The sequence below is a fragment of the Panthera tigris genome, chromosome D1 (genome assembly GCF_018350195.1).
Source record: "Panthera tigris isolate Pti1 chromosome D1, P.tigris_Pti1_mat1.1, whole genome shotgun sequence".
Classification (NCBI taxonomy): Eukaryota; Metazoa; Chordata; class Mammalia; order Carnivora; family Felidae; genus Panthera; species Panthera tigris.
The window spans coordinates 39,387,864-39,400,101 of NC_056669.1; the positions used below are offsets into that span (position 1 = coordinate 39,387,864).

General features: G+C 47.2%; 1 protein-coding gene across 1 annotated transcript in view; it reads left to right on the top strand.

Moving 5' to 3' along the window:
• The window catches only part of VSTM5 (V-set and transmembrane domain containing 5), a 29,374-nt gene extending 17,136 nt beyond the window's left edge, over nucleotides 1–12,238 (top strand). The window contains exons 2-4 of the mRNA XM_042959272.1: nucleotides 11,225–11,551; nucleotides 11,667–11,807; nucleotides 11,941–12,238. Of these exons, the coding sequence (XP_042815206.1) occupies nucleotides 11,225–11,551; nucleotides 11,667–11,807; nucleotides 11,941–11,984 (512 nt within the window). The 3' untranslated portion in view covers nucleotides 11,985–12,238. The remainder of the gene's footprint in view (nucleotides 1–11,224; nucleotides 11,552–11,666; nucleotides 11,808–11,940) is intronic.

The window sequence follows — 12,238 nt, forward strand, 5'->3', positions numbered from 1 at the left end:
AAAAGGCATAAAGTGAAATGTAAGGCTTTCTTCAACCCCAGACACCCAGTCCATCCCCCAAGACGAGCACATCACTGGTTTTTAGAGTATCCTTCCAGAGATTTTCTATGTCGTTATGTGGATAACTTTATGTGCGTGTGTATATACATATTGTTACTTAAATGGAAATATTCTCTATATACTGTTATGCCTTGTGCTTTTTCATTATTTTTTAGATAATCGAATATCAGTGCATATAGATGTATCTCAGTCTTTAAATGTCTCTGTAGTACTAGAATATGAATATTGATAATTTTGTTTAACCAGTTGTGACATAGTAAGAAATACATATTTGGTCACCTCTCCCTGGTTCCTGACACAGAGCCCCTCATATCCTAGTCATTTACTAGGTAATAGGAGCATCTCCTGTTACAATATTTGGTCTTACTCCTTGGTTCCTGACACAAAAGCTAACTGAGGCCCTTGGAATCTCCAGAGTGATAAGTCTGTCTTTTTGTTTGCCAATGAGGCGACTTTTGGAAGATGCTGGTTGGTAGAGGAGCTAACCATGGGATTAGAAAGTTAGAACTTTCAGCCCTAACCTCCTTCCACCACAACCTCTGGAGATAAGAGAGAGGCTAGGGATTGAGTCAATCACCAATGGCCAATGATTTTATCAACTCTTCCCAAGTAAGGGAACTTCCCCCCAAATGCTAACTGAAGAAGCTTGGAGAGCTTCTGGATTGGTGAGCCCATCGAGGTGCTGGGAGGGTGGCACACCTGGAGAGGGCATGGAACCTTTGCACATACCTGCCTACACCTCTCTTCCGTGTCGCTCTTCCTGAGTTGTATCCTTTATAAAAATAACAGATAATAGTAGAGTGCTTTCCTGAATTCTGTGAGCCATTCTAGCAAACTATTGAACCTGACGAGGGGGTGGTGGAAACCTCTGTTTTATAGCCAGTTGGTCAGAAGTACAGGAGGCCCAGGGGCGCCCTGGGGGGCTCAGTCAATTAAACATCCAACTCTTGATTTCGGCTCAGGTCATGATCTCGAGGTTCGTGAGGTCTAGGCCCACATCGGGCTCTGCACCTACAGTGCGGAACTTGCTCGGGATTCCCTATCTCCCTCTCTCTGTGCCCCTTCACACCCCCCCCCAAAATAAATAAATAAACATTTAAAAAAAGGAAGTACGGAGGCCTGGACTTGTAGTTGGTGTCTAAAGTGGGGGCGGTCTCATAAGACTGAGCCCTTTAGGGGTGGGGTGTGCTCTCCCTGCAGGTAGCTGGTGTTGGCAGAGTTACGAGTAGTGTAAGAGCCCATTTTCCCTTACTGGTCTCTTACCGGTGAGCATACAGGATGCCTCTGGTCTTTTGCTACTTCAAAAGACTACACTGTGCTTCAGTAACAAGACCTACATTTGTGTTCCCTTATTACTTGTAGGATCCGTTCATAACCGTGGAACTTCTGGGTCAAGAGGTGTGTGCTAATACTATTTTCATAGATTTTACCATATTGCCCTCCAAGAAGGTGACACCCATTTACAAATCCCCACAGTAATGTTGGAGTATAACTTCACCCTGCTTCTGACAACGTAACGTTATCAGACCGCTTCGTCTTTCCTGGCGGATAGCGGCCGAGCCATTCAGCTTTCCCAGCCGGGGTTTTGCTGGGCTGTGATAATTGCATAAGACAGGTGGTCACAGGTGGTGACCCACAGAAATGCTATTTTGGAGTGATTTTTTTTTTTTTTTTTTGGTTGGGGTACAACTACAGGAACCTGATGCAGGGGAGCCCCCTGCAAGCCTTCGCCTAAACCTGCATCTGTCCATACTGTTTGGATTTGGCTGATGACTGGGTGACTCCTCAAGGCCATTCATTATACAGTAAGTTGATCAGGGGCGAGCTGAGCTTTGGTCCCTGAGTAATCAGGCACTGAGAGGGAGAATTACTACCTGAGCTAATAGGAGGGATAGATACCCTGTAAACTGGGCACACATGTCCATCCTCAACACCATTCATGGCATCTAAACCCAAATGCCAATGTTTAGGGTTGCCATGCTGGCCTCCAACGTAGAACGGTCTCCAAAATTCCAGGCTACTTGTTTCAAGAATGACAGAGGTTAGGGGCGCCTTGGTGGCTCAGTTGGTTAAGTGTCCAACTTCGGCTCGGGTCACGATCTCACGGTCCGCGAGTTCGAGCCTTGAGTCGGGCCCTGTGCTGACGGCTCAGAGCCTGAAGCCTGCTTCGGATTCTGGGTCTCCCTCGCTCTCTGTCCCTCCCCCACTCGTGCTCTCTCTGTCTCTCAAAATAAATAAACATTAAAAAGAAGAATGACAAAAGTTAGGCAGCGACGTAAATATTTTAGTTGCAACTTAAAACTGCTGTTTCTCCTTTGAGCTCTTTGACCCTCAGCAGACTTGGAGGGGAAGGGGGCCTCACCAGCATCCCCCTCAGCTCGGCACAGATCCTCCTGTTCCTGATCCCTCCAGAGGGGCAGCAGTTTGACAGGCAGGGCACGCGTGTCTTTATTCGTCCATTCCAGTATATTCTGAGTGCGCACAAAGTGCCAGGCACTGTGCTGGGCTCTGGGGCTTCTGAAATGACTGGAAACGAGTTCCAGGCAGACCTACTGTGCACACGCTCACATCCTGCTGCCCTCGTTCCCCGCCAAGTACAGGCCAAAGCCAGTGCCTGGGGTTGTTCCCGACTGTCGGGGCTCAGTCGTGGGTTGTCCTGAAGGTGTGTAGGACAGGCGCATGTGGTGGGCTCAGGGCAGTGTGAGCCATGTGTGTGTAAATGTTCGATCTGCTGCCAGATCGCCCTCCAGGAAGCCCCGTTCAGATCCTGATGTGCCTCTATTTAAATGCCATCTGAGGGCCTCCCTGCCCGAGGGCTAACTCCCTCAGATAATCTCCGTTTTGCTACAGATTCCTCAGGCTACCTACCACCCTTTTACTCAGCAGGGCCAGAGGGAGCGGAGGATCCTTCCTGCCTCCCTGGGTGGGCTCACTGTTCTCCCAGCCAGGATGGCGCTTCCTCCCTTTCCCACAATTTTAAAATTTTATCCTTCAAGGCTCTGCTTCTTTCACTTTCTTTAAGCTTATTTATTTATTTTGAGAGACAGAAAGAGCATGAGCGTGGGAGGGGCAGAGAGAGAGAAAGAGAGAGGGAACCTCAAGCAGGCTCCGTGCTGTCGATGTGGAGCTCGATGCGGGGCTCGAACCCATGAACCTGAGCTGAAATCAAAAGTTGGACGCTTAACCAAGTGAGCCGCGTAGGTGCCCCACGGCTTCGTTTCATTGAGTGTCTGTCTGCTCCCTTCCCCAGCTCCTTGCAAACTTCCTGCCTCCTACCAGGGCGGTGAAATGCACACTGGATGTCACTTTCAGTTCAGCCACTTAATGTGACATTGCACAAATTCTGTGTCTGTCTGCTCCCTTCTCCAGCTCCTTGCAAACTCCCTGGCTCGTACCAGGGCAGTGAAATGCACCCTGGATGTCAGTCTCAGTTCAGCCACTTAATGTGACATTGCACAAATTCTGGAACCTCAGTGAACGTAACATGTGCTACTCTGTCAAATGGGGATAATAATAATACTGTTCACCAGGCCACACCCGCGAGCCAGCACCCTGTTGCGGAGAATGCGATGGCATTCTGTGACTGTGGGGCTGCAGTGGGATTGCTGACCTTGGAGATGCGTTAGGAAGGCAGAGCGTTAAGGGAAGAGTGGCTTTGGCCCTCCCTCACCTCTGCCTCTGCCCCCCACCCTCGGGTGCCTCAGAGATCAGCTCTTGTGTGCCTTGGAGTTTTCTCGTTGCTCCTCAACATTTCTGTGAGTCTCCGCGTAACCGACAGTCCTGGTTTGCTTCTAGCACTGACACTCCCCAATCCTGGGAAAACCCCTGGGCACCCTGGGAGGGCTGGTCATCCCAAGGCTAGTGACCTAGACCTGAGCCGAGGAGAGCAAGCGCGGGGGCCCGAGTGCTGTGCCCTGGGGGGCCTCACACGTGTCCTGTCACCCCCGCCTCACAGCCTTCGTCTGGAGGCTTTTCGGTCCTCTTTCCACAGCAGAGGAAGCTGAGGCTCTCGAAGGTGAAGGGATTTCTCCACGGGGAGGACACCCCCCGGGTTGAGTCCACGTGGATCTGCTCACATCATGAGCCTCCACCACACCTCCCCGCCTCTTGGAATAACACTTTTGTCCTGTGCTTCCTCGCTCTGCCGCCCTGCTCCAGCAGTGTTCCTGATGTAGGCTTTCTGACTTCCAGTTTAGTGCTGGTTCTCGGCTGTGTCAGATGGTCACGCTGGCTGCACAGGTGGCTTTCCAGATAAGATGAGTTGTCCTGATAAAGGTGGCCTCCATGACTCCTGACACCCAGAGTCTGCACCAGCCATCCGTCCGTCTATTAGTTGATACCCTTGTTCATCGAAATTGTGGTCTGAATAGGCTTGACCTTTGCTGTGATTTCAGGAAATAGATCCATCTTCAATCATCAATTTCTTTAAAGCAGCAAAATACAACCTCTGTAATTTATTTGTCAGAAAAGGAGTAAGGAACCATTCTGAGTAGTATATTCCAGCCCATTCCTGGTAGCTGATTTCTGCTGGCACTTTCCCTCTGATTAGTTTCTTTTTCTTAATGTTTATTTATTTGGAGAGAGAGAGAGAGAGAGCGAGCACGCGCGGTGGAGGGGCAGAGAGAGAGGGAGGGGGAGAGAGAATCCCAAGCAGGTTCTGTGCTGTCAGCCCAGAGCCTGACACAGGGCTCAATCTCACCAAGTGTGAGATCATGACCTGAGCCGAAATCGAGAGTCAGAGGTGCCCCTCCCTCTGATTAGTTCTAAGTGGGTCTCCCCAGTACGAGGAAGTCAGGCTTTCAGGGAGCACCTTGGTTCAGGTTCCAGTGACTTCTGTCTTATTAAAAATCTTTAATTCTGTGACGCCTTCTTTAAAGGAGGGATGTGCATCTGGGAAATGGGTAGAATTTAGTTCTTCTCTGCTTTTCACATAGAAAGCAAGTGAAGATAGGGGTGCCTGGGTGGCTCAGTCAGTTAAGCGTCCGACTTCAGCTCAGGTCACGATCTCGCGGTCCATGAGTTCGAGCCTCACGTCGGGCTCTGGGCTGATGGCTCAGAGCCTGGAGCCTGCTCCCGATTCTGTGTCTCCCTCTCTCTCTGCCCCTCCCCCGTTCATGCTCTGTCTCTCTCTGTCTCAAAAATAAATAAAAAACGTTAAAAAAAATTTTTTTTAAAAAAAGAAAGCAAGTGAAGATATAAACCAAGGTCAGCTTTTAACCTTTCTTTAAACTTTGTCCACCAGATTGCTTGGTCTAATCAGGAGAACCTTAAAAAGGTTTTTTAAAATACATGTTATTTTTTTATTCAGTAAACAACTGAAATTCAAAGCTTATATAAATGTATAATTTGGAAAATAAAATTCCATTGCCATCCAGTCTCTAAGGGGCAATTCCTGTTGACACTGAACATATATTACTACAACATTTTCTGTATGTAATAGGTACCTATTTATACAAACATAAATAAGATCATATTATGCTGCTTTATAAATCTATTTTTTAACCTAGTAACATGTTGTAGACACTCTCCCTTGTCCATGCAAAACTTATCCTCGTTAATGGCTGCCTGGCATCCATTTTCCAAGTGAAATCTGATTTATTAAACCAACCTCCTTGAATAGAACATTTTGAGCCAGGTCTAAGGATTGGTCTAGATACTAACTTTCTCTGGACTTGTTCTGAGTGATCTTAGCATGAGGTACAGAGGCGGGTTACTCATTAATTCAACTTTTTAAACTAAGGTGACAAGCAGTTTGCCTTTAAATTTTTAGAACTGTTAATTTTCCCTCCTAATTATAGATAGATAGCAAAAGGAACTCTTTGTTCTAAAAACCTAGTTAAATGCCTGGTTGGTTTGATTAGAAGGAGGTTTTAATATTAAAATCTTTATTATTTTTTTAAGTTTCTTTCTTTATTTTTTTAGTTAATCTCTACACCCAAGGTGGGGCTCGAACTCACAACCCCAAGATCAAGAGTCACATGCTTCCCTGACCTCGCCAGCCAGACACCCCAGGAGGAGGTTTTTATGGTCAAAGGAAAATACAGACTAGTCGACCAGTTTCCAGCTGTATCAGCATCTCAGAAACTTGGGCTTGTTATTTTTGTTTGTTTGCTTTTCAGTTTTGCTATTTCTTGGGCCAGAGTACCTATAAGACTCAAAATGAAGGTCCCTAAGGGTATTGAAAGGGCTGGCAGTATCCCAGGAAACTAATCTGTCAGTAACCTTGACCAATATGTTTAACGTGAGTGTGCGTGAAATACACATGTTGCGATGCAGGTTTATCACTAGCTCTAAATATGGTTCTCCAAATCTTATGGTAATCATATTCCAACTGTTCGTATTTAGGGTCAGAGAAATCTGAAAACAGATAAATGATCGTCACAAGGTGAAGTGGGAAAAACAGTTTTTTGTATGTTTGCTTTTTTAATGGAAGTATAGTGGACGTACAATGTTACACAGTGAGATTCCACAGGTCTTTATGTTATGCTGTGCTCACCACAAATGCAGTTACCCTCTGTCACCATACAACACTATTGCATTGACTACGTTCCCTGTGCTGTACCCTTCATCCCCATGACTTGTCCCATAACTACAGCCTGTACCTCCCTCTCCCCTTCACCCATTTTACCCATCTCCTCACCCCCACGCCTCTGGAAACCATCAATTTCTTCTCTGCATTTATGGGCTTGTTTCTGCTTTTTGTTTGTTGGTTTGTTTTGTGTTTTAAATTTTACATGTAGGTTAAATCCTACGGTATTTGAATTTCTCTGTCTGACTTATTTCATTTAGCATCATACTCTCAAGGTCCATCTGTGTTGTCCCAAATGGCAAGATCTCATCCTTTTTTATGACTAATACTCCATTGTGTGTGTGTGTGTGTGTGTGTGTGTGTGTGTGTGTGTGTGTGTGTGTGTGTATTCCAAACATTTTCGATCGGTGTGTTTTCATTCTTGTCTCTATGGATATTTTTATTTCTTTTTGATTTCCTCATTGAGGTCTGTCACCTCCCTGATTAGGTTCACCCCCAGGTATTTTAGTCTTTATAGAGCAATTGCAAATGGAATGTTCTCTTAATTTCTATTTGTGCTACTTTATCATAGTGTATAGAAATGCAACAGATTTCTATATATTCTATATTCAGCAATGATGGGATTCATTTAATATTGCTAAATTTCTGGTGGTGTCTTTAGGAAAAAGTTTTGAATAAGACAAAACTGCACTTAAGTCCCATCCTTTCCATTTCCTAGCTACATGGGCATGTTGCTGACTCATGTAAAAAATTAGAAGGATTGGTAAGCACGTAAGTATGTATTATCGTAACTGGCACATGAAGTCTTGCCTAAATTATAGTTCTCTTTCCTACTTGCGTGTTACCTTTTATTTTTATTTATTTATTTACTTATTTTAACGTTTATTTATTTTTGAGACAGAGAGAGACAGAGCACGAACGGGGGAGGGTCAGAGAGAGGGAGACACAGAATCTGAAACAGGCTCCAGGCTCTGAGCTGTCAGCACAGAGCTCGACGCGGGCTGGAACTCACAGACCGCGAGATCATGACCTGAGCCAAAGTCGGCCAGCCGCTTAACGGACTGAGCCACCCAGGCGCCCCACGTGTTACCTTTTAGATACGCAAATTTGTCAAACCATTTCGGCAGCAGCATTTCTCAGGAAATCTTACCCTTCTTGTTGCTATAAGTATTTGTCATTCACTTATTCAACTCAACAAAGATTTAATGACCAATCCCTCTGTGTCCGGAATTCTGCTGGGGGACACAAAGATGAAGAAAATACATTAACTCCTGCCCTCTGAGGGCTGACCTGGAATTTGACCTCTGTTTTCTTCCTGAGAGAGGGGGCAAATGTGGCAAAATGTTAATAATTAGTGAATTAAGGAGAAGGTACATATTAATTGTACTTGCCTTTCAACTTTGCTGTGAATTTAACATGTTTTAAAGCCCAGAGTTGGCGAGAAAATCGATCTCTGTTACTCGGCAGTTGTAACCCGTGAGAACCATTATTACCTCCCAGTGTCTCACCTTGATGTTTATCAGATTATGTCTAGTCACCTAGCCGAGGCCTTTCGGAGAGAAACACTAGTGGAAAATGCTGGGGATGGGAGAAGGCAGGGAGAAATGTCTGGAAAAGTTAACAGGTGTGGTTACCTAGAGCCACACAGCAGGGGCCGTGGAGCACCTGGACACCCAAAGATTGAGGGGCCAAACAGGAAGTGGAGGGCGGAAACCAAGGGATGGGCTCTGAGCTTAAGTCCTGCCCTGTTCGTTACCCAATGTCCAGCCGTCTCTGGCCGGTCCTCTCAGGGAGGGTGCGGGGGCATTTGTCACATTCCGTGCTCTCCACTGCCAACCGGTGATGACTGATTTGAGCATAGAGATTAAATATGTGGGCTTTGGAGCCAGCTTGTGTGACACTCAACCTTGCAGAATGAACTTGGACAAGCTAGTTAGTCCTGTTGACAATGAGGTTTTGCTCCACTCTCGATAGAATTGCAGTAGGTTGTGTGCGAGACATTAATGAGGCGATTTGTGCAGGTGGTTGCACGGGGCTTGTGCATGGCACCCGCTTACTACACGTATGACGGCATATATGTATGACCTCAGTCAACGGTGCTGGTACACGCTTGTGCAGAAACTTCTGCTTGACGCCTCTTTGACTCACCCACCGCCCACATCTAGTTTGCCAGCATGTTTCTTCTCCCCGTTCATGCCCTGTGAGGCTATGCCTCATCTCTTTATTTTATTTTATTTTTTAATGTTTATTTATTTTTGAGAGAGAGACAGAGACAGAGCATGAGCAGGGTTGGGGCAGAGAGAGAGAGGGAGACACACGATCCAAAGCAGGCTCCAGGCTCCGAGCTGTCAGCACACAGCCCAACGTGGGACTTGAACTCACAGACCGTGAGATCATGACCCGAGCTGAAGTCGGATGCTTAACCGACTGAGCCACCCAGGTGCCCCTAGACCTCCATCTCTTATCTGTCCCCTGCAGCAGCCACCTGCCTGCTCTTCCTGCATCTGGGCTTATCCCCTCTCCCCCAGAATGTTCTCCACAGCAGACGTTCTCAAGCTTAGCGGAGAATGTCCCCTCCTGCCTGAGCCCTCCTGTGGTTCCCATCGGCCATGAGTGAACCCCACTCCTGACCCTCACATTGTGGCCCGTGTCCTGCCAGCTCTCCAGCCCCACCTCTGTCTCTCCCCACTGCATTCTGACATGCTGGCCTTCCTTCTGTCCCTCAGACACACCAGCACTCACCATCCCCTCACAGTTTTTTCACATGCTCCCTCTGCCTGACCTGCTCTTCCCTCAAGTCTCCACACGTTGCATGCCTGTCATTCAGGTCTCCATTCAAAGGTCATCTCCTCAAACCCCTTTGCACTGCTGGTGGGAATGCAAAGTGGTGCAGCCGCTCTGGAAAACAGTATGGAGGTTCCTCAAAAAAATGAAGAATAGGACTACCCTACGACCCAGCAATTGCACTACTAGGTATTTATCCAAAGGATAACAGGAGTGCTGATTCTATTGGGCCCATGCACCCCACTGTTTATAGTAGCCAAAGTATGGAAAGAGTCCAAATGTCCATCGACTGGTGAATGGATAAAGAAGTGGAATATATATATATATATATATATATATATATATATATATATGCATACACACACACACACACACACACACACACTGGAATATTACTCAGCTATCAAAAAGAATGAAATCTTGCCATTTGCAACAACATAGATGCAAGTAGAGTGTATTCTGCGAAGCGAAATTAGAGAAAAACAAATATCCTATGACTTCACTTATGTATGGAATTTAAGACACGAAACAGATGAACATAAGGGAAGGGATGCAAAAAGAATATAAACACATAAGAGACTCTTAAATACAGAGAACCAACTGAGGGTTGCTAGAGGGGTTGTGGGTGGGAGGATGGGCTAAATGGGCGATGGGCATTATTAAGGAAGACGCTTGTTGGGATGAGCACTGGGTGTTATACGTAGGGGATGAATCGCTGGATTCTACTCCTGAAATCAAATCGTTATTGCACCATATGCTAACTGACTTGGATGTAAATTTAAGAAAAAAAATAATTAAAAAAAAAAAAGGTCATCTCCTCTGCGAGATCTTCCCTGACCATTCTCTCTAGAGCCACCTTTACCCCACTGGTCACTAGTGCCCTGTTTTATTGTCTTTAAAGCACTTGTCATTATCCAGAATGATTTCATTTGTTTATTTCATCCTTGTGTGCCTCCTATTTAGAATGGAGTCACCAGGGAGGTTTACTATTCATCCAGTAAATAGTCACCTTGGATCTTGTTCGCGGGGGGTGTGTGTACACACACACACACACACACACAAAATAGCACAGACTGAGGGACTTAAGCAACAGAAATTTATTTTCTCACAGTTCCAGAGGATGGACAGTCCTAGATCCCAGGTCTAAGCACAGGTCAGTTCAGTTTCTGGTGAAATCTCTCTTCCTGCTTCTTGCTGCAACCTCACATCGCATTTTCTCTCATTTCCCCCTTGCATTCCTGTGGAGAGGTAATGAGAGAGAGAGAGAGAGAGCTCTCTGGTGTCTCTTCTTATGAAGACAGTAATCTTATTGGATCAGGGCCCTACCCTTATGACCTCATTTAACCTGGATTACCTCCTCTTTTTTTTTTTTTTTTTTTAATTTTTTTAAATGTTTATCTTTGAGAGAGAGACAGAGACAGAGTGTGAGTGGGGAAGGGGCCGAGAGAGACACAGAACCTGAAGCAGGTTCCAGGTTCCGAGCTGTCAGCACAGAGCCCGATGCGGGGCTCAAACTCACAAACTGTGAGATCGTGACCTGAGCCGAAGTCGGACACTTAACCGACTGAGCCACTCAGGTGCCCCTAACCTTGATTACCTCCTTAGCGGCTGCATCTTCAAATACAGTCACACTGGAGGCTGGGATTCCGACATGGGAGTTTCGTGATGCGGGGTACAATTACTCGGTCTATAATGTTCACCACTGTAGTGCCAGCACCAGAACCTAGAAGATAGCCTGGCATGTGCTAGGCACTCAATAAATAGTTGCTGAATAAATCAACGAGTCGTGAAAGTCCGCTTTCCTCTAAGTTCATACAGACGCTGCCCCACATCTGGCATTCCATCCTGCAGGTCAGGGTGTGTCCCTGTACATCCCCCAGTCGGCCATCAATGCCACGGTGGAGGAAGACATCTTGCTCTCGGTTGAGTACTCCTGCCATGGCGTCCCCACCATTGAATGGAAGTACACCTCCAACTGGGGCGCACAGAAGATCGTGGAGTGGAAGCCGGGCACTCAGGCCAACATCTCCCAGAGCCACAAGGATAGGCTCTGCACTTTCGACAACGGCTCCATCCAGCTCTTCGGCGTGGGCGTGAGGGACTCGGGCTACTACATCATCACGGTGACGGAGCGCTTGGGGAGCAGCCAGTTTGGCACCATCGTGCTGCACGTGTCGGGTAAGGCAGCCCCCACCCCGGGGCCTGGCACCTCTCTGAACTGCCCACGTGTGGGGCAGCGACTTCATGATATTAAAAGAGCCATTATCTTCCCCTTGCCCTGCCCGCCCCGTAGAGATCCTCTACGAAGACCTCCATTTTGTGGCTGTCTTCCTTGCTTTGCTCGCTGCCGTGGCCGCGCTGTTAATCAGCCTCATGTGGGTTTGTAATAAGTGTGCGTATAAATTCCAGAGGAAGAGAAGACACAAACTCAAAGGTAATTCTCTGGGCCCTGTGGTGATCCATTCACGCTTTTATGGCTGGAGGTGGTTCTTGTTATCCTGGTCTCACCGAGAACCCTCCCCCCCGTGGCTGGCGGGCAACTGAGCGGCTTGTCTTTTGCTTTGCAGAGAGCACCACTGAGGAGATTGAGCTGCAAGATGTGGAGTGTTAGCCAAGGCTGCGCCCAGTTACATTCCTACCTCAAGGGGAGAAGAGTATTTTCCACAAAGGGCGCGAACGCGGCCAATCCGCCCTCCCAGCCTCCTGCCGCCTTGCCGTAGCCACACGGTCCCGAGGGGACTGCGGATGTTAGCGAAATTGACTCCGTGGACTCGAGGACTCTGGATTGGACAAAGTCCGTTCTAGTGCTTGCAAGAAGCTCAAGGAGAAGCGTGCTTGAGGCTTCGGGCCAGAGCCTCGCTCGGC